Here is a 24,883-nt window from a genome sequence, read left to right on the forward strand (position 1 = left end):
GCATCAAACTTCCAGCTGCCGTCAGGTTAACTTTCCATTATGACAAACAGCTTTAATCTGACATCAGATGTGACGGACAGTTAATATAGATATAAATGTATATGCTGGTTCAGACAGTTATATTAAATAGTGATTACTGTGTGATTGTTTATTGCATTAAAATGTGCCTGACACTCTGGAAACCTGCCTCTGAGGCTTTGTTGACATGTGCGCACATGTGCGCCTGTCACCAAATTACAGCTGCGGAGGGTGCACTCCGCTTTGCGCCGAGGATAGACCAGGTTGGAGCTGGCGAGCTTTCAGCGCACTTTCTGCACTGTTTTTGGCACAAAATTGTCACTGTGCCAACATGAATCTGCCAACACCTCCCCCTGGTGCACACGCAGTCACACCCATCTCTGCGCAGACGGTCTACCAAATTGTCAGATTGGCAGCGCACGGCGGTGGAGTAACGGGAGATTCTCATCATGGATGAGCAAATACAGTGGCCAGGGAGTGTGTGTGTCTCTTATAGAAACTAATGGAATTCGACAGGGATCTTTTCCACCTGAGTTACCTGAGGTGGCAGTGGAGATGCTGATGGAAGTGTGAGAGGCACTGACAGGACGAGCCAAACACACACATGAAAGCTCATGAGCTGGAGCATGAGCCCAATCCACTGGTAAAGGACAGCTGCGCCTAACTAGATCAGACACCTCCACACACACAACATCTCCACCTGTCAGTGCAGGACTATAGCAGAGAACATCTTACCTTACAGAAAGAAAAGCCTGGAGCTCTGTACAAAAACCAGAGAAACACAACAAAACCACTTTTAACTGAACAATTAAACCGAACAAACAACACAACTACAACAAACCAGGCCAGACACCTTGCCCCAATGCTTTGTGGGTGAAACTTCCTCTCATCATCATCATTATTATTATTACTACTAACATGAGGTCTTGGTTGTCTGTTTATCTGTTTGTTTTTTATTAAGAGCGTTCGCCTAATCTCGGCTGAGTTCCTCACAGCATTAAATTTTAGAAAACTTCAATAGGGATAGCACTCAGACAATTTATACAACTACCAATTCATTTTTACACACATGAGTTACTAGACTTAAGAAGAAAAGGAAGATGACCCAAATTCAAGCCCCTTTAATTAAGGGGAGGTATGTTTTGAGTTTAAGTTTCTAACTTTGTATTGTAATTTCGACCTCTTGGCTTGAATGAATGAATGAATGATTGAATGAGATGCTATACTATACGCACCACACAGCGGGATCATATAAATGGTAAAAAGGATGGGACCGAGTACAGAACCTTGTGGGACACCATGGTTAACTGGGGGTGGGTGGGAGGTGGATCCATTACTGGAGACCATCTGTTGCCTGTTGGACAGGTATGAGTGGAACCAGGAGAGTACAGAACCGGCAAGTCTGAGGTGGGTGGAGAGGCGGTTGAGGAGGATGGAGTGGGAGACAGTGTCAAAGGCTGCAGAAAGATCCAGCAAGATCAGGATACTGATGAGGCCTGCATCAGCAGCCATGAGCAGATCATTTGTGACAACAAGAGTGCCTCTACATCAAACCAGTCTGGGGTTGTTTAGGATGAAAGGCAGGCTGTGCTACGAGGTACTTTTCAGAGGCCACTTGTTTCATTTGATAAAAAAAAATACATGAATAAATAGCTTGTCCCCTTGGGGATATTTTTCAGTAATATCCTGGGGACTAGATGGAAGCTGCGGCAGCTTCCAGTGGATGTTCTTTGTTTTAAAGTGAATTACTGGCAAATTTTCTGATGGCAGATGGTCTGTGTTGGGCCGTCGTTGGTTGGCTGGTTTACTGTCCTCAGTGAGGTCAAAGAACCTGACGGGTCAGACTGGAGTCTTCTATGTGCTGCTAATGATAGATGTAGCAAACAATAGCCAATGACTTAAAGGCTGTTTTTAACTGTGGTCCATCTGCTGACAGGAGACTGTGACATTATCCGCCCTGTTTGTAGATCTTCACTGAGAAGTAAAGAGAACTGATGGCTCCTTGTTTTATTGTCTCTTCATAGTTTTCCAGCAGAGCTTTTGTTTCAAACCGTGCATTGTCTGTTGCTCTCTGTAAAAGGAAAAGTTCATACACTTATTCATCACTGGTTCCCTTTCTTCACAAAGAACGACCCAAAATCAATCCCCTAACAAAATTCTACCCTCTTTTCTCTCCACACCTCTACCTGCAGCGCAACTTCAACTTTCTGGATTGCCAACCCCAATAACAACCTCATCGACTGTGCTGCTGCAGGCTCAGAGGTGAGTTTCTCTGCTCCCACAACAAGGTCTGTCTCATGACAGGTTGGCTTCATAGATGTATGTTCTTATTAATTTCCCAATTTGAGCAGACAACAGACCGAGGCAGAGCCACAGTTTCACTATGATGGATTGCCAAATATGACCATACTCATGGGAATTTGAAAGAATGCATCACATGGAGTCAAGTCTCATCAGTTTTTGCCTCGTGGGGATAAAACAGTGAAAAGAATCTTAGCATAGCAAAACAAACCGCTCTTCACTTTGCATTTTGGTAATTAAATCAAGTCTTTGTGAATAAAGATAGCAGTTTGTTGCTGTTATGGTGTTTTTACCTATCAGGAGTGAGTATTTAACCCAGCTGAGTTTTTCAGTTTAACCTGAACAGTCGTTATTCTTGACAGACTCTTCACGTTTCTGTGTGATCCTTCAGGAAACAGGATTCTGGTTCCTCTTCCACCATGTGCCTACCGGCCCTTCGGAGGGCCTCTACTCTCCAGGACACACTGAGCACACACCTTTGGGCCAGTTCGTCAACAACAGAGCTCACTCCAACTACAGGGTGAGTCTAGTGATGACAACAAACGAGGGCTGGGAGAGAGGAAGTGTTCCTCTCATGTGACAAAGACTGTTTAACGTGCACTACCCGCTTTCTTGAATCCTGTTCTTTATGATGAGCTTTTCCAACCTGGTAAAACTTATCAATCCTTTAATGTGTTTTCATTACAAGAGGAAGTGTTGTGGTGTTCTTGGCACTAAAACAGAACCCACTGAATTCAAAATCAAGGTAAACACAATGCTAAGTTTTCAGTTTCTACATGACAGAGTCCTCTGAATCTGGACCACAGACAAAAACTGAAGACAAACTCTGACACTTCAAACATGGAGGCTTCATCAGAGAGACTTAAGTGGCACCGTATGAGGCAGGATGGTCTCAGTTATTCAAAGAGCTGGCTGCAAAGTTCCCACATTGCTAGTGTTTGAGACCACTGACTCTACCACTGAGCCACAGCCACTCACTCCTGCCTTCTGTTGCTCCCAAGAATCCTTAAAAGTTATAGAGTCCCTACAAACTGTTAATGTGTCCCTGTGGCTCAGAAAGACAGTGTGAGATGTGAAGAGCTGAGATACTAAGATTGGTGCAAAAAGTGACCAAATGAAGGTCAGACAGCAGAAAAGTGAAGAGTGACCCACTGAAAGGATGAGACGGACCAGAGAGGGGCACAATGATTGACCTGAGGCCTCAGTCTCCTCACAGAGAGAGACAGAGAGACAGAGACAAGAGCAGCCCTGCAGAGTGTTCATGGTAATAACTCTGTGTCATTTCTTATATTCATTCTTTCTCTTCAATCCAAAGTGATCCTCTGTCTTTTTGTTCCCTCACTGCTCTCCTCTGTCTTCACTCTGGAGAGAGTCTGGAGTGTCTCAATGGCAGCGTGAGTCCCCCTGTGTCTCCAGGAGAGGAGGTGGTTTCAGGTCTGCGCGCTCCAAGCAGGGACACCAAAGTAGTGTTTATTCCTCCAGCAAACTGAACTCGTGATGATCTTCAGTCTTCCATGGAACAATAGAAGACGTTTTTCCTTCCAGGTTCTGGCTTAAGCCTCACTACTGAAGTCTTTGTCCACTGGCTGCTTAGAGTTATGTGCCCCCTGTGGATAAAATGGGACAGTTTGTCTTCTTGCTGATTTGGGTAAAACATGTTGTCTGAAATAAAAACCCTTCCTTTTTTTTTACCCGTTTTTGAAATGTGATGTAATGTAAACATTAAGGCTGTCACTTTAGGGCATTAATTACACTGCAAATGAATGCGCTAAATATTAACGTGGTTAACTCATTGACTACCAGCCATTTTCAGAGCATCTTGGACGATCTTTTAAGACCCAAATAATATAGTTATCTATGACAATGTAAACAACCAAACTCCCTAAGAAAAGTGGACTCTCTTCTTAGTTGCCTGTACTTTCTGACTTGCAGCGTCTGGCTATGCCTCTGTCATCTTACACCTTCTCCTCATATCCATTCTGAGCTCTCATCCAAAGAGCTCACTGCTCTCACCCACAGTGATTTACAGGCATGCTTTTGATTGACAAGCTTTGCCAGACCCCACCTCCCCCACTGAAAAACATAATTGCCTGACAGCACTTGCAAACATGTTTAGAAGTGTGGGCAAAGAAGAGCATCGATTGCATTGATTAAAAGGTATCAAGTGGGGTTCAGCTGGGCTTCAGGTGGGGTTCAGGTGAGGTTTGGCTGGGGTTCAGGTAGGGTTCATGTGCTACAAGTGTTGAAGTGTGTGTATTACAGAGGGCTGGCCGTGGTTGGGTACCATGTGTATTCATGATTCCATATGTAGGAACTGAGTAAGGTATAAGCTAGGCCTTCAAGATTGCACTCTTTATTTCTCAGCAGTGGGTTTCCGTTTGAAGGTTAGATACACATATACACATATATGTTTAATGTCTACAGAGATGTAAATGGGAGGTTTTCTACTGATGGCACTTATCAACCCAGCCAAGCGGATAACTCTGACATGCTCAACATGGTTAAAAAGGCAAAGTAGGTCTGAGTCAACAAACCAATAGCTTAATGATAGCACCATCGGTCTGGTTTGTCAAGTTCATCAGACTGGTGGATTCAGCTCAGAGACTCTCCTCCAGTGAACTGTAGACCTTCCGTGAAACAACAGAGAACCTCATTTCAAGCCCGGTTTAATTCTTCATTCTGTCTGTTTAGTGATGTACACTTCCTGTTTTGTTGTTTCCTCCTTTCTTTTCAGGCAGGTATGATCCTTGATAACGGGGTTAAGACCACTCAGGCCAACGACAAGGACAAGAGACCCTTCCTGTCTTTGATTGGTGCCAGGTTAGACTTTTTAATCTTCCCACTCTGAGCCAAATACACAGTATGTACGAGCAGTTGAAGTCAATACTATTTTTTCCTGCCCCTGCTGTGGTTAGATTACCTGTTGTAAATGACTAACAGTATCAAATGTGATATAAACCATCAGCAGGTCAGAGTGCTTTTCAACTGGAGGAACTAGGACCTTGATTTAGTTCTGGGGTAATAAATTTACCAAACCCTGGAGATTTGTCCCCAGCTGTAATGGACTTGGTTTATTACCTCCTAAACAATGGTCATCCTTGAGCCTGATAGTGTGAATGTGTCTCTATCAGCTACCTGTGTTCCAGTTTAGAGAGTGACCCTGTAAACTGGAGACCTTCAGCTGTCTGTTGTTGTATCCCTGTTTTATACACATACGTGTCAGAATCTCCCCATAAGATCAGTATTTACTAATGATCTAAAGCTGTTAGAGAAAGATGCATCCTGCTGAAAGTCCTCAATCAGCAGACCCTTTTTTAGGCTGGAACACAGGTCAATCTCTACTGTCATCAGGCTTTAGATGGCTAAGTACTGTGAAGTTTTGCTGGTCAAAGCTTTATTTTTGTGTGGCTCACACTATTCCACAAATACCCTCCACCTGTTGGCATGTGGTGACCTGGTGCTCCAGAGTGTTTAATGTTTTGGGTAACTGACTCATCACATTCCCTCAGCAGTGGCTTCGGCCTCTCAGAGGCTCTGCTGTAGACATTTCAGGCTCAAATGCCAAATGAGGCTTTGTGGCTGTGGCAGGAGGTCCCGTCACTGCTGGATGCTGTAGAGCTGCCTCCAGCACCCTGTACATTGCCAAACCAAGACCTTGCCAGACAGTTTTGGGCAACCAGCAACTCTGTGTCTCATCACAGCAATCTGTGGAAACAGTGAGAGAGGGCATACAGAAAGACATGGCCATGTGTGAACCAGGGTTTCTTGCTGCAGTGACAGACTGCAGCCCATAGAGAGCAGTGTGCTGTTGGCTCTTTGGGTAACAGTTCGCCTGCTCTATTTCTGACCTTTTGTGGCCCCAAAACAGGTAAAGCACACAAATTGCTCAGTAGTGAGCCAAAAACCTGTGGTCTGTGTGTGGCATGGAAATGCCTGCTGATGCCTGCTCCATCAGAATCCAGGCTGGGTCATAGGACCACAAGGTAAACTGTGGGTCAGAGTACTCTACTTCCTGTGGCAGCAGGAAGCCGTCTTGGCCTTTCTGCATAGAGCTGGTCACAAGAGGCCCTTTGGACTAGTAAGGGGTCTGAGACTGTGGGCTGAGGGTGAAGGAATAATTCTGTAACCACAGTATGTGTTGGGGTCAGCTTAATGACCTAAACTGACAAACACTGAGTAGGGGTATCCAGTGCCGACCCAGTCTGCTTAGGGCAGAAGCCATCAACCTTTTGAAGACCGAGGGCTACCTCAAGGGAAATACGTGGTATGAAGGGCTACTTGGCTGATGCAAGGTTCCTGAGCTAAAATACATGGACCATTTATTAAAAACAATAATAATGGTTGTATTAATACTATGTGAAGAGACTATTTACATGTCAGTGTTGATTATCCCACAATTATTATTAATGTTTTACATAACAATGATGGTAGGAAACCTATATTTATAAAAGGAGCTCCATTATGACTGCTGCTGTTTTTTGTAACATGTCTTGCGGGCACCAGCAGTGGTTCTTGTGGGCGCTCAGGTAGCTGTGGGCACCAGGTTGGCAACCTCTGGCTTAGAGCAACAGCAGACTGGGGCAGATGATCCTGAACTGCCAACCTTGTTATTCTAGTCCACTTTCTGTTCCAGTGGCATAGGACTGCAACCTTTGCCAGTGGCCATACCAGATAAACTGCCTCCAGAGCCAAGTGAGAAATTCAGCTCTTGCACAGTTTTACTAGTTAAAGAACCGGACAAGAGCTGGTTCAACAACAGAGGAGAGGTTTGCATTAAGGATCATGGGATAGGAAAGAGACATGCTGAGTGTCCCAGTGGAACACCAGTCTGAGCCTGTACCCTTGACTGTCATATTCCAGTCCTCAGAGGGAGAACACAGCTCCAAGGAGTCATGAGTTTTAGATTCAAGCACAAGTTTTTCTGCTTGGTGTTCATATACCAAGCAGAGAAAATCAGATCCTTTACATATTGATCCAACTAGGTAGCTCACACATCAATAAGATATGCTTTACATGGCCATCTGATTACCTGAAGTCTGATATTTGTTTGTTATAAGGGCCACAAATACTAAGGTTTAATTATTTGGATTTTATCCAACATCTACATGTGTTTGGTTATAAAAAATTTAGTCTGGTCATAATAATAATAATAATAAAAGTTGATCTTTGACGATGACAGCAGTGAATCTAAAAGGAATGTCTTTTCTTTGTCATAGACTTGTTATCATATTTACCCTTTGAGGAGTTATTAAACCAGGTCAGTCACAGCTGGCTGCCATCATACTGTGGATGGAGGGCTGCTCCACCAATCAGAAAGGTTCAACTTACAGGTCCCACCCCTCAAAGCCTCTGGACATTAAAAAAATACAGAACTAAATGTAGACTCTGGTTCCTGCAGTTGAAGCACAGCTGAATGGACAGCCTGACAGTAAACCCTTTAGGATGCAAATAAATGTAGTGTAATAAAATCTACCTGGTTCTTTAGTCGAACAGCTCCCACAGATCACACGAAGAGGATCCATTTCTCAGTTTAGCATTCATTCTGGTCACAGGTAAGGTTTACAGCGCTGGTCCCAAAAGAATGAGCCCTGATATCCGGGAGCAATACAATTTTATAACAGTCATTGCTACGCCTACCAGAGGTTGAGTTAAACTAAATACCCGAGAGTAATTGGCCAAAAAACATGACTGACACCACTGTCTCAACCCACAGCTGGTGTCAGTTTTCAGAGAGATGTGCTATCAAAGTGTGTGACTGTTGAATCAGAGCATGGAGCGAGGAGACTGGGTAGAAGTTTACTCAGGGTCTGAGAGACCCTAACCTGCCAGATAAACATACTTCAACCCTGAACACAGCATGTAACTAGATTGGAATGCTAGATAACATCAATTATTCTAAAAATAAATAACAGTAGCATAAGCCAATCAAACGTTTTCACAGTCGTTCTCCACCCCGTGTTTAAGTTGGGCTTTGGGTCTTTTTGCTGTTTGGTTTAGGTATGGTCCCCACCAGGATGCTGACCCCTTCAAACCCAGAGTCCCAGCCCTAATCCACCATTTTGTGGCCTTTAAGAACCAGGATCACGGAGCCTGGCTGAGAGGAGGGGATGTCTGGCTGGATGACTGCCAGTAAGTTCTGCATACAGGCCCGGATCACAACGCGTCTTTAACCTTTGTGTCTGCATGTTTGGTGAAGGCAGAATGACAATGAGAAACCTTTGTTTTTATCCACATTAAAACCCTTTGTGTGTGCATGTGAGTGTGTCCTGTTATTGGAGGGCTCAGCTGTTGCTCATGAAAATATTTGCTCTCTCTTTCTTGGTCAGGTTTGCTGATAATGGCATCGGCCTCACTCTTGCCAGGTTGGTGCTCTCCGTCCTGTCATGTTACTGTCACAGCTCGGTGCCCAGGGCTCTACACAAAAAGCTGCTGCCATATGAAAGCACAGTACTTTATCCATATATTTATTATCTATATTTATTTCAGATGTATACTGATTTAGTATTCAATCCTCAGCACCGTCAAACTCTTGGTGAAACTGACCAGAAGCAGCAGCTCTCACTGACTCATGTATTAACATGAATGCTTCGTCTGTGAACTTATAGTGCTGTGGGATTGTAACTCTCCTCTGTGTGTGTGCAGTGGAGGGACCTTTCCAGATGATGATGGCTCTCATCAGCAGGTGATGAACTCTTTGTTTGTTGGAGAAAGTCAAAACCGTGGGATGCTCCTCCCTGAAAACGGAGTCTGGGGCCCTGGTGGTTCTGACTTCAACGGCAGGGCGCTGCCACGTGGCATGTAAGTGACAAATCGGCTTTGGATTTTATTTGGATTATTCTGGTTTATGAGCATATAGACAAAATTAACAAGCACAGCTTTGATTTGGTTTTCATATTTTTGTTGAATACTGTATTCTTAGATTCTTGTCAAGGTAGCAAACACATTTTTATGCAGATTTAGAGAAGGGAAACTGAAAAAACACCCAGTCTTTATTTTAACTGGAAGGTTTCACCTAGTGAGGGTTTCATGTGGATCCTGTAAACAAGCACTGTGTTTATGTGGCTCTTTAATCTTATCTGATACATGATGCTCAGCCAAGAAGACGGTGAGTAGGCTGGTAGTGTGTGTTAAACTGCTGTGTCTCGACCTGTTGTGTGTCCATCCAGTGTTAAACACAGCAGAATGATGACCCTGAACATGTCAGTTATCTGGGAGTCAGGACGGAGGAATGCACGTCAACAGAACAAGCTGATACAGCACAGGGACAGCTGCCTCATGCTCAGTGAAGCATCAGTCACAAACTAGCTGCTTCAATACACTGATACACTTTATTAGCATCAAATACTAGTACTAGCTTACTTTGTGACATTTTGGCACACTAATACATACAAATAACAATATAGTCACATAAACCAAAGAGAAAAAGCCTCGTTAGTTCTGTCTTTAAGATGCTTTTGATGCTTTTGTACTGTCTGTATTTCAGAGCTGTGTGGAGCTCGTCATCAGATGACTGAAGCAACCTAAAGCCTTGTTAGTTGTTTCTTCATTTCGGAACAAAATGTGTGATTGGGCAGACTTATTGCTGCCCAGCTGCTGATACAAACCACAGACATTTCTCATCACAGTGTCAGTGCGTTATGTGTATGACTTGCTACCAGTGTATAGATGACTTTTTGACAGTTTTTTTTTTTTTTTTGCTTAAAAAAATATGACCTTCCCTACCTTCAAGGTCTAGTTTTTAAGTCCCATAAGTACAAGAACAACACATGAAAGTAAGATAAAAAGAAGAGATCTTATGTGCATTAAAAAAAGTTCAATAGTCCAAAAGCTTCCAGGAAGAAGCTACTCCTGAGCCTGGTGGGCTGGCTTTGAATGTCCTGCAGCCTCCTGCGGGGAGAGGGTCAGGGTGTGTATGTGTCATATAAAGTCATATAACTGTGACCTGCAGTTACACCAACCTGGTCCAGTCTTCAGTCCACTCACCGTGCTTCGTCTTTTCATACTTCAGACTGTCTTTCATCTGCGTATAGAGCAGCAGATGCTTCTACTGCACCTAGAGGAGAGTGGAAGCCGTCTCACTTTCAGGGCGGCTCTTAGTAGTTGTTCTTAGTCTCCTCATAATCACAACAAACCCCAAAAAACATGTTAATGTTTAGTGAGCTTGACAGAGGGTTACTCTGGCACAGAGTGGTGACTGGCTGCGGTGTCTTCATGGTGGGACTGCACATCAGCCTCAGGAGTGCTCTCTGCTGCCACTACATCTCACTTTCATTCAGTGGTCAGTTGCTGTAACTGCAGTTCTCTCTGACTCTAAGACAGCAACACCTGGACCCCTGCCGGCATATCCTGTCAGTCCTTTTGTTCCAAAAGAACACCAGAGATACCAAAAAACAAACAAACAAACAAAAATAACATGCAGTACACCTTAATTGTAGTATTATTCTGTAATTTTTAAAACTTTGTGTCATATAAGCAGTAAATTATGATTAATCCTGTATCCACCAGAGGTGTCAAAAGTATTCACTTTCATTACTCAAGTAGAAGTATAGATACTAGGATTAAAAAAAAGACTTTTGTAGAAGTTGAAATATCAACTCAAGCTTTTTACTTAAGTCAAAGTGTAGAAGTACTAGTTTCAAAACTACTTAAAGAATAAAAGTAATAGTAACTTCAGAAGAAAAGAATGCCATTAAGATCAAAAGCTTAAGTAAAGAATATGAATAGAAATAAATGGTCTATACATTAAAAGTAATGAAAAATTACAAAAAATTAACTTAAAAGTGTTGACTATAAGATTACAAAGTGTACAGAGTGTTTAATATTTATATATCCACATGCATGGGCATGTATCAGATGGTTAAAGATCCAGAGTTTTAAAGAGGATGGTGATGATGATGGAGCCTGAATGTCCGTTGTTTAAACACTGTCAAGTCTTTTAGGCTCCGTACGTAACGCTCATTTAAGCATGGGCTCTAACAGAGGTTGTGTCAGGGATCTTTACTATTTACAGGTGTGTTACAGGCTAACAGTATGACTCAGAATGCTAAGCATGTGTGTTTGGTATGTGTGTTTCCCCTCAGAGATTTCCCCATCCGTGGCATGCAGATCTATGACGGGCCCATCAACGTGCAAAACTGCACGTTTAGGAAATACACCGCTCTTGATGGACGACACACCAGCGCCTTTGGCTTCAGGCTTAACAACTCGTGGCAGAGCTGTCCAAACAATAATGTCACTAACATCACCTTTGAGCAGGTTCCTGTGAGTCTGCGTCTCTATTACTTTCAGCTTGTGACTCAGAGAGTGATAAGAAAAATAACATTTCCTTTATCTCAGTGAGTAACAATGAATGTTTTTAATGGGCTTTCCAACCCACTAAATGTTTAAAGCTTTGAATTCTCTTTCCTCTCTTTGTACTACAGATCACATCCAGGGTGTTCTTTGGGGAGTCAGGTCCCTGGTTCAATAAGATGGAGATGGACGGAGACAAAACAACCATCTTCCATGACCTGGATGGCTCCGTCAGTGAATACCCTGGAGCCTTTCTGGTCAAGGAGGACAACTGGCTGCTCCGTCACCCTGACTGCATCGATGTTCCTGATTGGAGGGCTGCTATCTGCAGCGGACACTATGCACAGGTGGGTGGGTGGTGGGGGGTAAATGGGTTCTACAAGAAGGTTTCAGATCCACTGACCCATAATTTAAAAAATACTGCAAAGTTTTGATAGGTTTGTAGGTACAATGAAAAATTTCTGAAAGTCATATCAAAAGATAGAGGAGGAAGGGTGTTTTTGAGAAGAAGTCTCAGTCGTGTTGTGTTCAGCTGGCACTAGGGCCTCCATGCTCTGTTTCTGGGTGAGAGTGTGTGTTTGTGTCCTGTGCTGTGTGAGGATCAAACTCAGATCAGATGACAGAATTTTTCTCCAAATGGATTAACAGACTTAAAAAGAAAATCTAATCAGCTTTCTAATTTGATTTTCTCGTTTCCTCAGATCTATATCCAGATCCGTAACCCTGCGTACCTTGACATGCATATTGTGAGAAATGACTACCCTGACCGGCCTCTTACACTAGAGGGCGCTCTTGGAAAGAGGAAACACTACCAGCAGTTCCAGCCAGTGATAACACTGTCCAAAGGTTACACCATCCACTGGGATCAGGCGGCACCAGCAGAGGTCACCATCTGGCTCATCAACTTTAACAAGTCAGTAGTCATACCTGGGTTAACACCACTGTGAGAGTTAGGAGTTGAAGAAGCCGTCCCTACCCCCCTAAGAGCTGGGACTCTGTAAAATGTTGATAAAAAAAACAGAATTTAAGGGTTTACAAACAATCTCAAGCATACGTCTGGTTAAAACAGTGCCTTGTGGTGCACCTTGAGGTGCTGTTTAGTGCGAGTAGGTCCAGCACACTGCAGGGGAGACCAGAGCAATCGTTCACATCAGTTATGCTGAGTTTCTGCTAATAAGATATTATCAACATGAACAGATCCAGACCTGTTTGTGTTTTTGGAATGTGTCCTGAGATCATGTTTGGAAAGATTTGGTGCTATATTGATAAAGATTGATTGATTGATGTCGTTCAGCATTCATGGAGTCTTCACAGACGTAAAAGCTCCCTGTGCTTTGGACACTAATAATGTAAATACACTGTCAGTGCTTATAATTCATATACATTAATTCATCGATTGATTTATATTCATTATTCATATTTATAGATTTATATTCATTATTCATATTTATAGATTTATATTCATTTTTATAAATTTACTAAATGGTAAATGGGGCAGTGCTTATTTAGCTCTCTTCTCGTCTCTCTGAATACTCAAAGCTGTTCACACTGCAAGTCTCTTCCACCCTCCACCCCACATCCACTCACTGATGGGAGACAGTGCTCTACGGTGGGAGTCATCAATTTTATCTGACACATTCTTACCCATCCACACAGCACTGACCAACAGCTTGAGAGACAACAGCTTTACAGCTGAGTCACAGCCCACTACCCAGTATAAATGTTTGTTTTTTTTTCTATGAAAACTCACACTTTTATTCTTTAGAGTAAAAAATTATTAAGATATGATGAAGACATTGACAAGGCTGGGAACAATGATTTTAATCTGAAACAATCATTTTGGCCGTCAAACGTTGGTCAAAGAACCCTTGGTCTGCAGCCTTTACAGCCACCCAGGCCTCTGGTGCTCTAGCCAGTGCTCTGCAGTGTACCTCGAACACAGGAGTGGTGGTTGCTGGAAATGGGCCTCTGTCTACCTCTGTAACCCACTAAGAATCTGTCGTTGCCAGCTGGAACAGTCATTTAACTCAAGACCAATGTCTGCACTGTATTTCTGGTTCATTTAATGTTATCTTCATTGAAAAAAATGCTTTTCTTTCAAAAATGAGGATGTTTCTGAGTGACACCAAACTTTTAACAGTAGTTTATATATAGTGTGTATATAATGTATATGTATATGTCAATGCATATGTATATGAATATGTACAGGGAGTGCAGAATTATAAGGCAAGTTGTATTTTTGAGGATGAATTTTATTATAGAACAACAACCATGTTCTTAATGAACCCAAAAGAATCATTAATATCAAAGCTGAATATTTTTGGAAGTTGGAGTCGGGCTTTTTTTTAGTTTTAGCTATTTTAGAAGGATATCTGTGTGTGCAGGTGACTATTACTGTGCATAATTATTGGGCAACTTAACAAAAAACAAATATATACCCATTTCAATTATTTATTTTCACCAGGGAAACCAATGTAACAGCCCAATATTCACAAATATACATTTCTGACATTCAAAAACAAAACAAAAACAAATCAGCGACCAATATAGCCACCTTTCTTTGCAAGGACACTCAAAAGCCTGCCATCCATGGATTCTGTCAGTGTTTTGATCTGTTCACGATCAACATTGCATGCAGCAGCAGCAACCACAGCCTCCTAGACACTGTTCAGAGAGGTGTACTGTTTTCCCTCCTTGTAAATCTCACATTTGATGAGGGACCACAGGTTCTCAGTGGGGTTCAGATCAGGTGAACAAGGAGGTCATGTCATTAGTTTTTCTTGTTTTAGACCCTTTCTTGCCAGCCACACAGTGGAGTACTTGGATGCGTGTGTTGGAGCATTGTCCTGCATGAAAATTATGGTTTCCTTGAAGGATGGGGACTTCTTCCTGTACCACTTGCAGGAGCCTAAATAGAGTTTTATGTTATAGGAAGATGCTTTATTTTGAAGAATTGTATGTTCAGTGTGTTTTTATTGCAAAAAGTGGATTGAAATAGTTTTTGATTTCTACTTCCTGTAAAGCTATTTTATTTTGAAATTCTCAAGGAGGTACATGCATGCTGGGCGGAACCTTGACGATTACAGAGTGGAGTCAGTTTTTTGACCTCCTGATTACCTTTCTTGTCCTTGTTTGTCTTTTACACCTTTTGCCTGTGATTTTGTGGAATCTATGTTGTTGAATTTGGATTACCAAGTAAACGATCAAGCGTCATCTTGTGGATTGTTTTTTTTTGTTGCATCAGGGAAGTTTTTACAGACCGGAGCGTCAAGCTGTTGGCTGCACAACTTGGGACCTATACCACTGCTTGAAGAAGGTGTCTTCCAGAAACTGGCAGTAGGACAGGGAGTTGAGCTTGACTCCATCCTCAACCTTGAAAAGACCCCACAAGCTCATCTTTGATGATACCAGCCCATACCAGTACCCCACCTCAACCTTGCTGGCGTCTGAGTCGGACTGGAGCTCTATGCCCTTTACTGATCCAGCCACGGGCCCATCCATCTGGCCCATCAAGACTCACTCTCATTTCATCGGTCCATAAAACCTTAGAAAAATCAGTCTTGAGATATTTCTTGGCCCAGTCTTGACGTTTCAGCTTGTGTGTCTTATTCAGTGGTGTTCGTTGTTCAGCCTTGCTTACCTTGGCCATGTCTCGGAGTACTGCACACCTTGTGCTTTTGGGCACTCCAGTGATGTTGCAGCTCTGAAATATGGCAAAACTGGTGGCAAGTGGCATCTTGGCAGCTGCAGGCTTGACTTTTCTCAGTTCATGGGCAGTCATTTTGTGCCTTGGTTTTTCCACACGCTTCTCGCGACCCTGTTGACTATTTTGAATGAAACGCTTGATTGTTTGATGATCACGCTTCAGAAGCTTGGCAATTTTAAGAGTGCTGCATCCCTCTGCAAGATATCTCACTATTTTTGACTTTCCAGAGCCTGTCAAGTCCTTCTTCTGACCCATTTTGCCAAAGGATAGGAAGTTGCCTAATAATTATGCACACCTGATATAGGGTGTTGATGTCATTAGACCACACCCCTTCTCATTACAGAGATGCACATTACCTGATATGCTTAATTGGTAGTAGGCTTTCAAGCCTATACAGCTTGGAGTAAGACAACATGCATAAAGAGGATGATGTGGTCAAAATACTCATAATAATTCTGCACTACCTGTATATGTATATGTATATGTATATGTATATGTATATGTATATGTATATGTATATGTATATGTATATGTATATGTATATGTATATGTATTTGTATATGTGTACGTATGGTGATCTTTATCTGCGATGACCAACATGTTTGTTTTTCAGAAACGACTGGATCAACGTGGGCCTCTGCTACCCCAAAGGGTCTACCCTCACCGTCATCTCTGACATCCACAACCGCCTGACCAAACAGACCCGCAAGACCGGGGTCTTTATGCAGACATCACAGAGGGAGAAGATCAACCACTACCACCAGGCCAGAGGATACTACTACTGGGAGGAAGACTCTGGGTCAGACACACACACCTGACACACACATACTAGGTTTGGCCTTGTCAGGGACTGGGCAACAAGCCTCACCTTTTGTCCATAAATGTGTTTTCTTGTGTTTATGAGAAATGATTCGAACTGATTGTAATCTTTGGATGCAGGGGTTATAATTTGAAGATCTGTAGTGCAGTGGTGCGGGGAGATGAACTTTCTAGTGATAGGATTAAAAAGGTCATAGAACATATGTCTGTATCATAAAACACCCATTTCTGTGTTGTTCAGAATGAGATCAGGCTAATGTCCAAAAATCTTCCAATCTGCTGCAGCCTGCTCTTCCTGAAGGTAAAAGCCCACAACGACCGAGACAAGTACGCCTTCTGCTCCATCAAGGGCTGTGAGAGGGTGAAGATCACAGCTGTCATCCCTAAAGACAGCCCACCTAGCAACTGCATGGCCCGGGCCTACCCAAGACACGCTGAGCTGCCTGTGGTGGATGTGCCCATGCCCAGGAAGATGTCTAATGCCGTGCTGGTAGGTGGGCAGGGAGGCCCCTCTGCTCATTACACACCAGGGACATTCAGGGCCAGCCTTGCCAGTGCCTAGTCTCACACTATGAAATGATCAGGACTCATTATTCATCACACTTTAATTTTGATCAAAACTTCATGGAAATATCTGTGTCATTACTTTTACTGCATTTTTCAAAAAGCACTTTCAAATACATTAACTAGAAATACTGGATTCATATCCCAAGCAATCTGAGAGCCTCCAATATCACTTAGAGGTTTCTTGCCTCCTCTGCTCTGACTCTTTGTTCGCTTGGATTTCTTTTCTTTGAATGATGTTCGCTGTAAAAATATGACCTTCTCCCTTTGAAACCTCGGCTTTAAGGGAATGGCAACAATTTATCGAAGTCCACAGTAAAACAAGTATGAACTACATCCATCCTTCCTCTCCTCTTTAGTGTCCTTGTTTTTAACTCTCCTCTCTTGTATCCTTACTTTTTCCTCTCTTTTCTTTTTCTACAGAATCTTGTTTCCTTCTCTGTTCTGCACTCTAGTACCCTTGTTACCTCCTCTCCTCTCATCACATTTCATCTAATCTCATCTCTTTTGTCCACATTTCCTCGTCTTCTCAAGCACAATCATTTACTCCTCTCCTTTCTTCTTTGTTACCCCTAGTTCCTCCTCTCCTCTCCTCTCCTCTCCTCTCCTCTCCTCTCCTCTCCTCTCCTCTCCTCTCCTCTCCTCTCCTCTCCTCTCCTCTCCTCTCCTCTCCTCTCCTCTCCTCTCCTCTCCTCTCCTCTCCTCTCCTCTCCTCTCCTCTCCTCAAGTAATCTTGTTGAGCTTCCTCCATGCTGTTCTAGCTCTGCTACATGATTTCTAACTCAACCTGAACCAAAACCCGTGTTTCTGACCGGGTGTTGAGAAGTGCAGAGTAACAGATAAAATCAATGGTGACTAATGCAAAGAAAGAAAGGAAGAAAGAAAGAGAGAGAGAGAAAGAAAAAAAGAAAGAAAGAAAGAAAGAAAGAAAGAAAGAAAGAAAGAAAGAAAGAAAGAAAGAAAGAAAGAAAGAAAACAATAATGCATAAAACAGACAGGACTGTGTGCCTCATTTGCTCAGCTTCGTGATGTTTAATGTGACTCTTTTTCATTGGACCTGCAGCACACACCAGAACACTTCCTGGAAATCAAGCTGGAGTCCTATAACACCCGCCTCTTCCACATCAAGGAGGACTTTGCCTTTGCTGAGGTATGTTCACCTCACAGAAACGGCGTAATGAAACTGTCACTTTAAAAGCTTAGACCACCACTTCTTGAGGTGTTAACGACTAAATGATCAGATCAGCTTCATCCGTTTGGTGCAGAATACAAACAGACTGTTTACTGATGGTGTTGTGACAGGTAAACGGGCAGAAGCTGTACCAGGCAGAAGACGGGGTGCAGCTGACCGTTATTGACGGGCACGATGGGAAGGTGTTGGAAAGCAAAAGCTTCAGGAACTCAATACTGCAGGGCATTCCTGCACAGATTGATAACTATGTCAGTGGACTGAGCGACGGGTAAGAAGCTAATGTACCATGGTCCTGATTGGCCCAAACCAAACTTAATGCAAGGAGTCAGGCAATTATTTCAACGCAGAAACTATCTACAGACACAAATTTATTAATACTTTTAATTAGCCACAAATGAGTTTGTCCTTCTGTCTGCAGGGATAAGAAATTCATTTACATTTAGAGACTCTTTGTTTTGGCAGAACTTAGTCTGGATGGCCAGAGACTACTGTCAGGCTCCACAACAACAACTCTGAAGGAAGCGCAGTAATTTGGCTTAGTTTCCATGATGACTCTGCAGCCTCCACATCCCTCCTTTATCAACAACTCCCCCAGAAAGTTCAGACATCCTGTTTCCATCTAGCAAAAGTTAGAAGTGGTCAAACAAAAAGTTCAGCACCTTTGAAAACTCCAAAAGTGAAGTTTAATGCCTGTCTTTGAGTTACAGAACATGAGTGGGCTGAATGCAGGTAAATAAATTAGCCTGTCCTGCTCTACATTGTGAATGAATGAATGAATGTGTAAATATATCTATGACTGTATGAATGTATGAATGTGTAAATGTATGTGAAACTATGGGTCCACGGCAGCAGGCCATTTCTGTCAGTCGCTGGCAGTCTAAACCTATAGCAGCAGAACTAAGAGCTGGTTCAGACCTGATCCAGCTCTAACCGTAAGCTTTTTTAAAAAGGAAAGTTTGAAGTCTCCTCTTAAAAGTAGAGACCGTGTCTCCCCCCTGGACCTCAACCGGTAGGTGATTCCAAAGAAGAGGAGCCTGATAACTAAAGGCTCGACCTCCCATACGACTTTTAGAAACCCTGGGTACAACGAGCAGACCTGCATATTGAGAACGCAAAGACCTAGATGGATAATACAGAACAATTAAGTCTTTAAGATACGTGGCCAAGCTAGTACCTGAACCGCAGTGTTCTGAACCAGCTGAAGAGTCCTAATAGACTCATTAGGACAGCCGGATAAAAGAGAGTTGCAATAGTCCAGCCCAGAAGAAACGAAAGCATAGACCAGTTTCTCAGCATTGCTCTGAGACAAGATGTGTCTAATTCTCTTTATATTACGAAGATCAAAAAATGCCGTCCTTGAGACCTGTTGAATGTAAGAGTTAAAAGACAGGTCCTGTTTGAAAAGAACCACCAGATTCCTGACAGTGGTGCTGGGAGCCAAGCTGATATCGTCCAAGGTGGTGATGCTGTTCAAGAAAGCTTCTCTGAGATGTTTAGGTCCAAGAACAATGACTTCAGTCTTCTCTGAGTTCAGCAGTAAGAAGTTTCTGTTTATCCAGGACCTTACGTCTCTGAGGCATGCTTCAAGTTTAGATAAGCGATTGGTTTCTTCAGGCTCGATTGACAAGTAAAGCTGAGTATCATCTGCATAGCAATGAAAGTTTATGGAGGGTTTTTGTCAATATAGTGCTAAGAGGAAGTATATCCAAGATGAGAAGAATCAGTCCGAGCTCTGAACCTTGAGAAACTCCATACTGCACCCTGATGTGCAAAGGAGATAGACTGTTCACATGAACAAACTAATGTTGATCTGAAAGATACGATCGAAGCCGAGCCAAAGCAGCTCCTGAAATACCAAGAAAACTCTCTAATCTCTGCAGAAACATGCGATGATCAATTGTGTCAAAAGCAGCACTAAGATTGTGCAAGACGAGCACAGAAAGAAGACCACTGTCCGAAGACAATAGTATTGTTGGTTACTTTCAGCAGCGCAATCTCAGTGCTATGACATTCTTCGTTAGGAGCTGTTTTGATCAGGTTACCACATAAAAAGGAATAACCCTGTTTGCTCACACATGTCAACGGGTTATTTTAAATATTTCAGAAACCATAATGTCGACCTTAACCCCAATATTAACTGCATGTAAACATAGCCACTGAGTGACTAAATGAAGGTGACACAGCATCAATGTGATGTTTTTCTCTCTTTAGCACCATCGTCCTCCTCACGTCAAAGGGCCGGCTGGCCACCAAGGGAGCCTGGACTAAAGTTTTGGAGAGACTTGGCGTCAACAAAGGTTACAAGTTAAAAGGTAACAAAGTCAGACAGCTAACGGGTAATGTCATGAGTTCAGGTTTATTCAAACAATTTAAAATTGATTGAAATGTGTGCAAAAACACTAACACACAGAGAGGATATTTGTTGGGGTATTCTCTCTGCACAATGCTATGTGAAACCAGGGGTTCCTAAACTGTTATGGGTCTTAAAAAAATGGTGCTAGACACCAGTGACCTCATGCTATAGGAAAACCCTATAGACCAATCAGACAACAAATTAAAAAAAGGCCTAAATACTGATTAAATATACATATTTACTTCAAAGGAGGTTATGTTTTGGGGAGAGTTTGTTTGTCTGAGAACAGCATCACTCAAAAGTAACAAACAAATCTTGATGAAATTTTCAGGAAATGTTCAAAATGGGAAAAGGAAGTAGTGATTAAATTTTGGAGGTGATCCGGATCACTGTCTGGATCCAGGACTTGAACTTGTGACATGAACTCTCTGAGGTTGGAACGGGACCTTAGAGGTCTGGATTCAGCATTAAATGGATTTCTTCTACAGTTCATTCATAATGCCATAGATGGTGCTTTTGCTTTATCCAAGATGACACTTTGGTGATAAATAATCAAATCCAGCATTTTCTTTTATTGGCAAACTGAGGATTTACCCTTTGAGTATAAATAACAGTGAGCTGTCATGTATTCATTTCACTCAAGCAACTTCACTGACGCCATGGTAACAGGAAGGGGAGACAGAGAGAGCGTGAAACTCTTCCTGCTTTACAACTGTATGCGCTGTCACACAGTTTTTATCTCATTTAATATCTCAACAGTGAACATCATCATTTTCCTGCACGGGATGATATTGCTGAAGTGATTGATCTGCTTGATGGAGTGAAACAGTCACTCATGCTGTGTCTAGCCTGCAAACTGCAAGATTACTGACTGTTACTGGCTGTGCTTGCACTTGTGCTTATGGATGCGCAGTGTCCAGCAGGGGAACCCTTCTCACTGCCAGCAGCCTGCACATGCCATTGCACACAGTGCCATTGACATGAGAAGCGATCCCTGTGCAGTGACCCAGCCTGGATGAGCAGATGACATGAGGCGTGCCTCATATACAGACTTTAACTGATTTCACTGACATTATCATGTCATCATGTTTTTCTGTCCTGCAGAAAAGCTGGCATTTGTGGGCTACAAGAGCACCTTCAGCCCTGACTGGGTCCACCTGGAGGCAGACGCTGACCGAGCCAAGATCCACCAAGTCCTGCCTGTCCCAGTGGTTCACAAGCTGAAGCTTTGAGTGGTGGCACTGCCAAAAGACTTACCCCCCAGATCCAGACTGGGAACACAGACGCGCGCACACACACACACACACACACACACACACACACACGCAAACACTGCCTGCTCTGCAGAGTCCAGAACCAAAGGTCCAGGATTTTCCTTTTTTAAACTCTTTACATTTATTAGTGGGATCAAACCAGTGACTATCACTGCCATTACACAAAGTCACAGTCTTCAGACATCAGCAGGGATGGTTGTCCCGTTTCCCTATGTCTTAGTAAACATAATCTTAAAGTCTTGGTTGTTTATATATTTATATATTTTCAGGTGGAAAGTGAACTTGGACTTTTTAAAAACTCATCATTGAGTGGATCAGAGAGCATATGTGTGTGCATGACTCTCGTACTGTTTGTTTACACATTGTCCTTCTTCTCCCTTTTGATAAAGACGTGCTGTTAATTCCCACACCAGGACACTGACAGTGCTGTGCGTCTGAGTGTGAGAGCACAGGGGGCGTGATGGAGGCGGGTGCTGCTGTGGGATAATGACACTAATTAATTAAAGCTTCAGTGAATGTTCCTGTAGGTCTGAAATGGAGCGCTCCAGTTTTTACATTTTTTATTGAAATTAAAGAAGTTTAAGTCCAATGAATAATTTGTAGTGGTACAAAAGGAAGAGATAAACTGCCAGAGGTAAATAAAACAGGTCAGGTTACACAAAATTGAGAAATAATGTAAATTTCATAATCGTACAGAATGGCCCTTTAACAACTCAAAGTTGCTGCTCTGCAGCAATGGAGGTTGATCAAGCCTTTAAAGTTGGAGCTACCAATTCCTCTAGGAGTCCCAGGTTTTCCCCTCTAACATCTCTGAGTATAAAAGTAGAGCTTAATACAGCGTGGGACCGGACCCTCGTGCTGAGCATTTCTGAACAGTGTTGTTCTGCAGAAAGTCACGTAATGCTCTAAAAACAAGCAGGAAAAGACAAATCATGCAGAGAGAGAGACAGAACATCAGAGCATTTCCAGAAAGAGGTCTTTGCTCCAGAGAAATGAAGTCAAAGAAAGTCAAGGTGAGCTCAGTGAGGAGAGTTTCATTCTGTATCCAAAGACACTCACACACTGGGACTGGAGACTCTGACAGGAAGAGGTCTGGCAGAGCCAAACCAGAACCAGAAGACCAGTTTCTGAGAGTCAACAGCTTCAGAGAGATGGTAGTGTCCCAGTCTCAGTTACTGTGAAGAGAGGCCTTTGAGCTGCAGCTTTAACAGGTCAGACTGCCTAAAGAAAGACTTCCAACACTAAGACAGAGGCAGAAGAAAAACCAGAGGCTGGACCATCAGACCCCTCCATTCGACTACTGATGACAGGAAGATGGACTAGTCAACCAAAGTTTGAACTGTTTGCTTCATCATCAGGATTTCTGTACACTGTATTTGGTGCAGGCTAAGGAAAGGATGGTTCCTGGGGGTGGGACATCAGATGGAATATGGAGGAGGAAGCTGGATGGTCTGGTGGTTGGTTAGTCTGGATACAGGGTCTGGGACCTCTACAGAGTGAGAGGCACCCTGAACCAAAACCAAAACCAGCTCCCCCATGCAGTACCCTCTGGAATGAGCCTGGTGGTCAGGGGTTCATCCTCCTGAGTCCAAACATCAGCCTAAGCTCTGCCAGAAGCACTTAAAGAAGAAAAGAAGAAGAGAGTCAGATTAAAAGGTGGATACATCAACAAGGCCAAATGTTAGAGTGCATTTAGGTTTACAGGTTTTATAGAGTATAATGAGACATCAAACTGCATCATTTCAATGAAAAACTGGGAAACTGGGCTGTTCTAAAACTGTTAACCATGAGTGTAAGGGTCAGCTAAACTTTAAATCTAACAGTACTTCTGAAGTCTGGGCTCAGGTCATCAGGAGAAAAACTGAACATTCCCCACTCAAAGGAAGAGAGGACGAGGAGTTGGCGATTAGCCCCATGTGTCCTCTTGCTCTCCTCGCTGTGAGGAAGAGAGAAAAGCAGAAACATTCCTCTTTTGATCTGGACTTGTTGATGTTGTGGCTTTGCCCTCACATTTTGTTTCTCGTCATTGTTTGGAAGTCTTTTGTCGGTGTTCTGTATTTTCTTCAACTAGAAGCCTTTATTAACAATGTCAAAGGTTTAATTAAGATAAAGTTTCCACTGTAATTGTTCAAACAGGGAATTTTTAATGTGCAATCCCCCCCTCTTAAAAGTGTTTGGCTTTGAAAAGACTAAGGTTTCTGTTTACCGAAATAGCTGGTCTTTTTTCGGAAGTTGTAGCAGTGAACGTTGTTTTGTATGTTTGTTTTTAAATCAAAGATTACTCAGAGATATATTTTATACTTATTTATTGTGCAGACACAGCCGACCCAGACCTAACACTACTCAGTCCTGTATGTATCCTGCATGTGAGAGTCCATTGTAGCTCCATTCTAAAGGATTTGTGCCAAACACTGAGTGTAAACCTGCTAACAAGTCTTGGTGAAGTGCATGATTGAACTGTAAATCAATGTGCTGTGTATGTGGCTTGGGCTCATAAAGTAAAAAAGCCCTGTGATGTTGAGTTTCCTTCAGGACTTGGATGCAGAAATAAATCATGCTTGTTCAAACATCACTGACTGCAGCTTGCTGTCACTGTTTCCTTCTGGGACTGAACATGTGAGAGCAAACAGCACTTTCCACGCGGAGTCTCTCAGTGTGTACTGAACATGGACCAGTCATCCGGTCCCTGTGGCTTAAAAAAAAAAAAAATTTTGAAATAAAGAAATTATAGGGCTGCTTGGTGGTGCATTTTAATTGTCCATAGGTGTGAGCGTGTGTGTGAAAGGTTGTCTGTCTCCATATGTCAGCCCTGTGATTGACTGGAGACCAGTCCATGGTGTACCACGCCTCTCACCATAAGACTGCTGGGATAGGCTCCAGCCACCAACAACCCTGAACAGGATAATCATTTTCATGTTTCTAACAGAGAGTATTGATGACTAATAACATTAACACTTTTTAAAAAATCGTGCATTAACCTTTTGTTGAATTAAATATTCCTCCCATCTGTCAATAAAGCCTGCCACCGCTCAACTTCACCTCCTACAACATCAACAGTTCACCAACTTTCCATGCACCTGTGGCTAACCACAAGTTTTACACCTCTGGTACATAACTAAACCAACAAAGGCCAAAGACTCATTCATGTCCTTTTTTATGTTAGAGTTGTGTTCTTTGCACTGAAAGGAACAGCTCTCTCTGAGGATTGTTCCACAGATGATCTGTACCTTCAACAGGCTGTAACAAAATTTTCTTTCTGATCTACTGTGGAGAAAAAGTTGGTCCGAGACTAACTTTTAGCAGGGCTCTTTTTGACTGGATGATACAGGTTGTTTTTAGGTCTAGGTGAGACGCAGGTTGGACAA

General features: G+C 42.8%; 1 protein-coding gene across 2 annotated transcripts in view; it reads left to right on the forward strand.

Moving 5' to 3' along the window:
• The window catches only part of cemip (cell migration inducing hyaluronidase 1), a 108,344-nt gene extending 83,925 nt beyond the window's left edge, over positions 1 to 24,419 (forward strand). For both annotated transcript variants that reach the window (XM_074666891.1, XM_074666892.1), the window contains exons 15-29: positions 2,205 to 2,280; positions 2,711 to 2,839; positions 5,054 to 5,139; positions 8,317 to 8,448; positions 8,646 to 8,681; positions 8,962 to 9,117; positions 11,400 to 11,580; positions 11,742 to 11,957; positions 12,312 to 12,523; positions 15,930 to 16,115; positions 16,421 to 16,625; positions 17,763 to 17,849; positions 18,002 to 18,159; positions 20,103 to 20,203; positions 21,349 to 24,419. In XM_074666891.1, the coding sequence (XP_074522992.1) occupies positions 2,205 to 2,280; positions 2,711 to 2,839; positions 5,054 to 5,139; positions 8,317 to 8,448; positions 8,646 to 8,681; positions 8,962 to 9,117; positions 11,400 to 11,580; positions 11,742 to 11,957; positions 12,312 to 12,523; positions 15,930 to 16,115; positions 16,421 to 16,625; positions 17,763 to 17,849; positions 18,002 to 18,159; positions 20,103 to 20,203; positions 21,349 to 21,476 (2,089 nt within the window). In that variant the 3' untranslated portion in view covers positions 21,477 to 24,419. The remainder of the gene's footprint in view (positions 1 to 2,204; positions 2,281 to 2,710; positions 2,840 to 5,053; positions 5,140 to 8,316; positions 8,449 to 8,645; positions 8,682 to 8,961; positions 9,118 to 11,399; positions 11,581 to 11,741; positions 11,958 to 12,311; positions 12,524 to 15,929; positions 16,116 to 16,420; positions 16,626 to 17,762; positions 17,850 to 18,001; positions 18,160 to 20,102; positions 20,204 to 21,348) is intronic.
• Positions 24,420 to 24,883: the final 464 nt, after the last annotated feature.

This window comes from Halichoeres trimaculatus, unplaced genomic scaffold (genome assembly GCF_033239565.1).
Source record: "Halichoeres trimaculatus isolate MK-OKI-2021-1 unplaced genomic scaffold, fHalTri1.1 fHalTri1_scaffold_3, whole genome shotgun sequence".
NCBI classification, from domain to species: domain Eukaryota; kingdom Metazoa; phylum Chordata; class Actinopteri; order Labriformes; family Labridae; genus Halichoeres; species Halichoeres trimaculatus.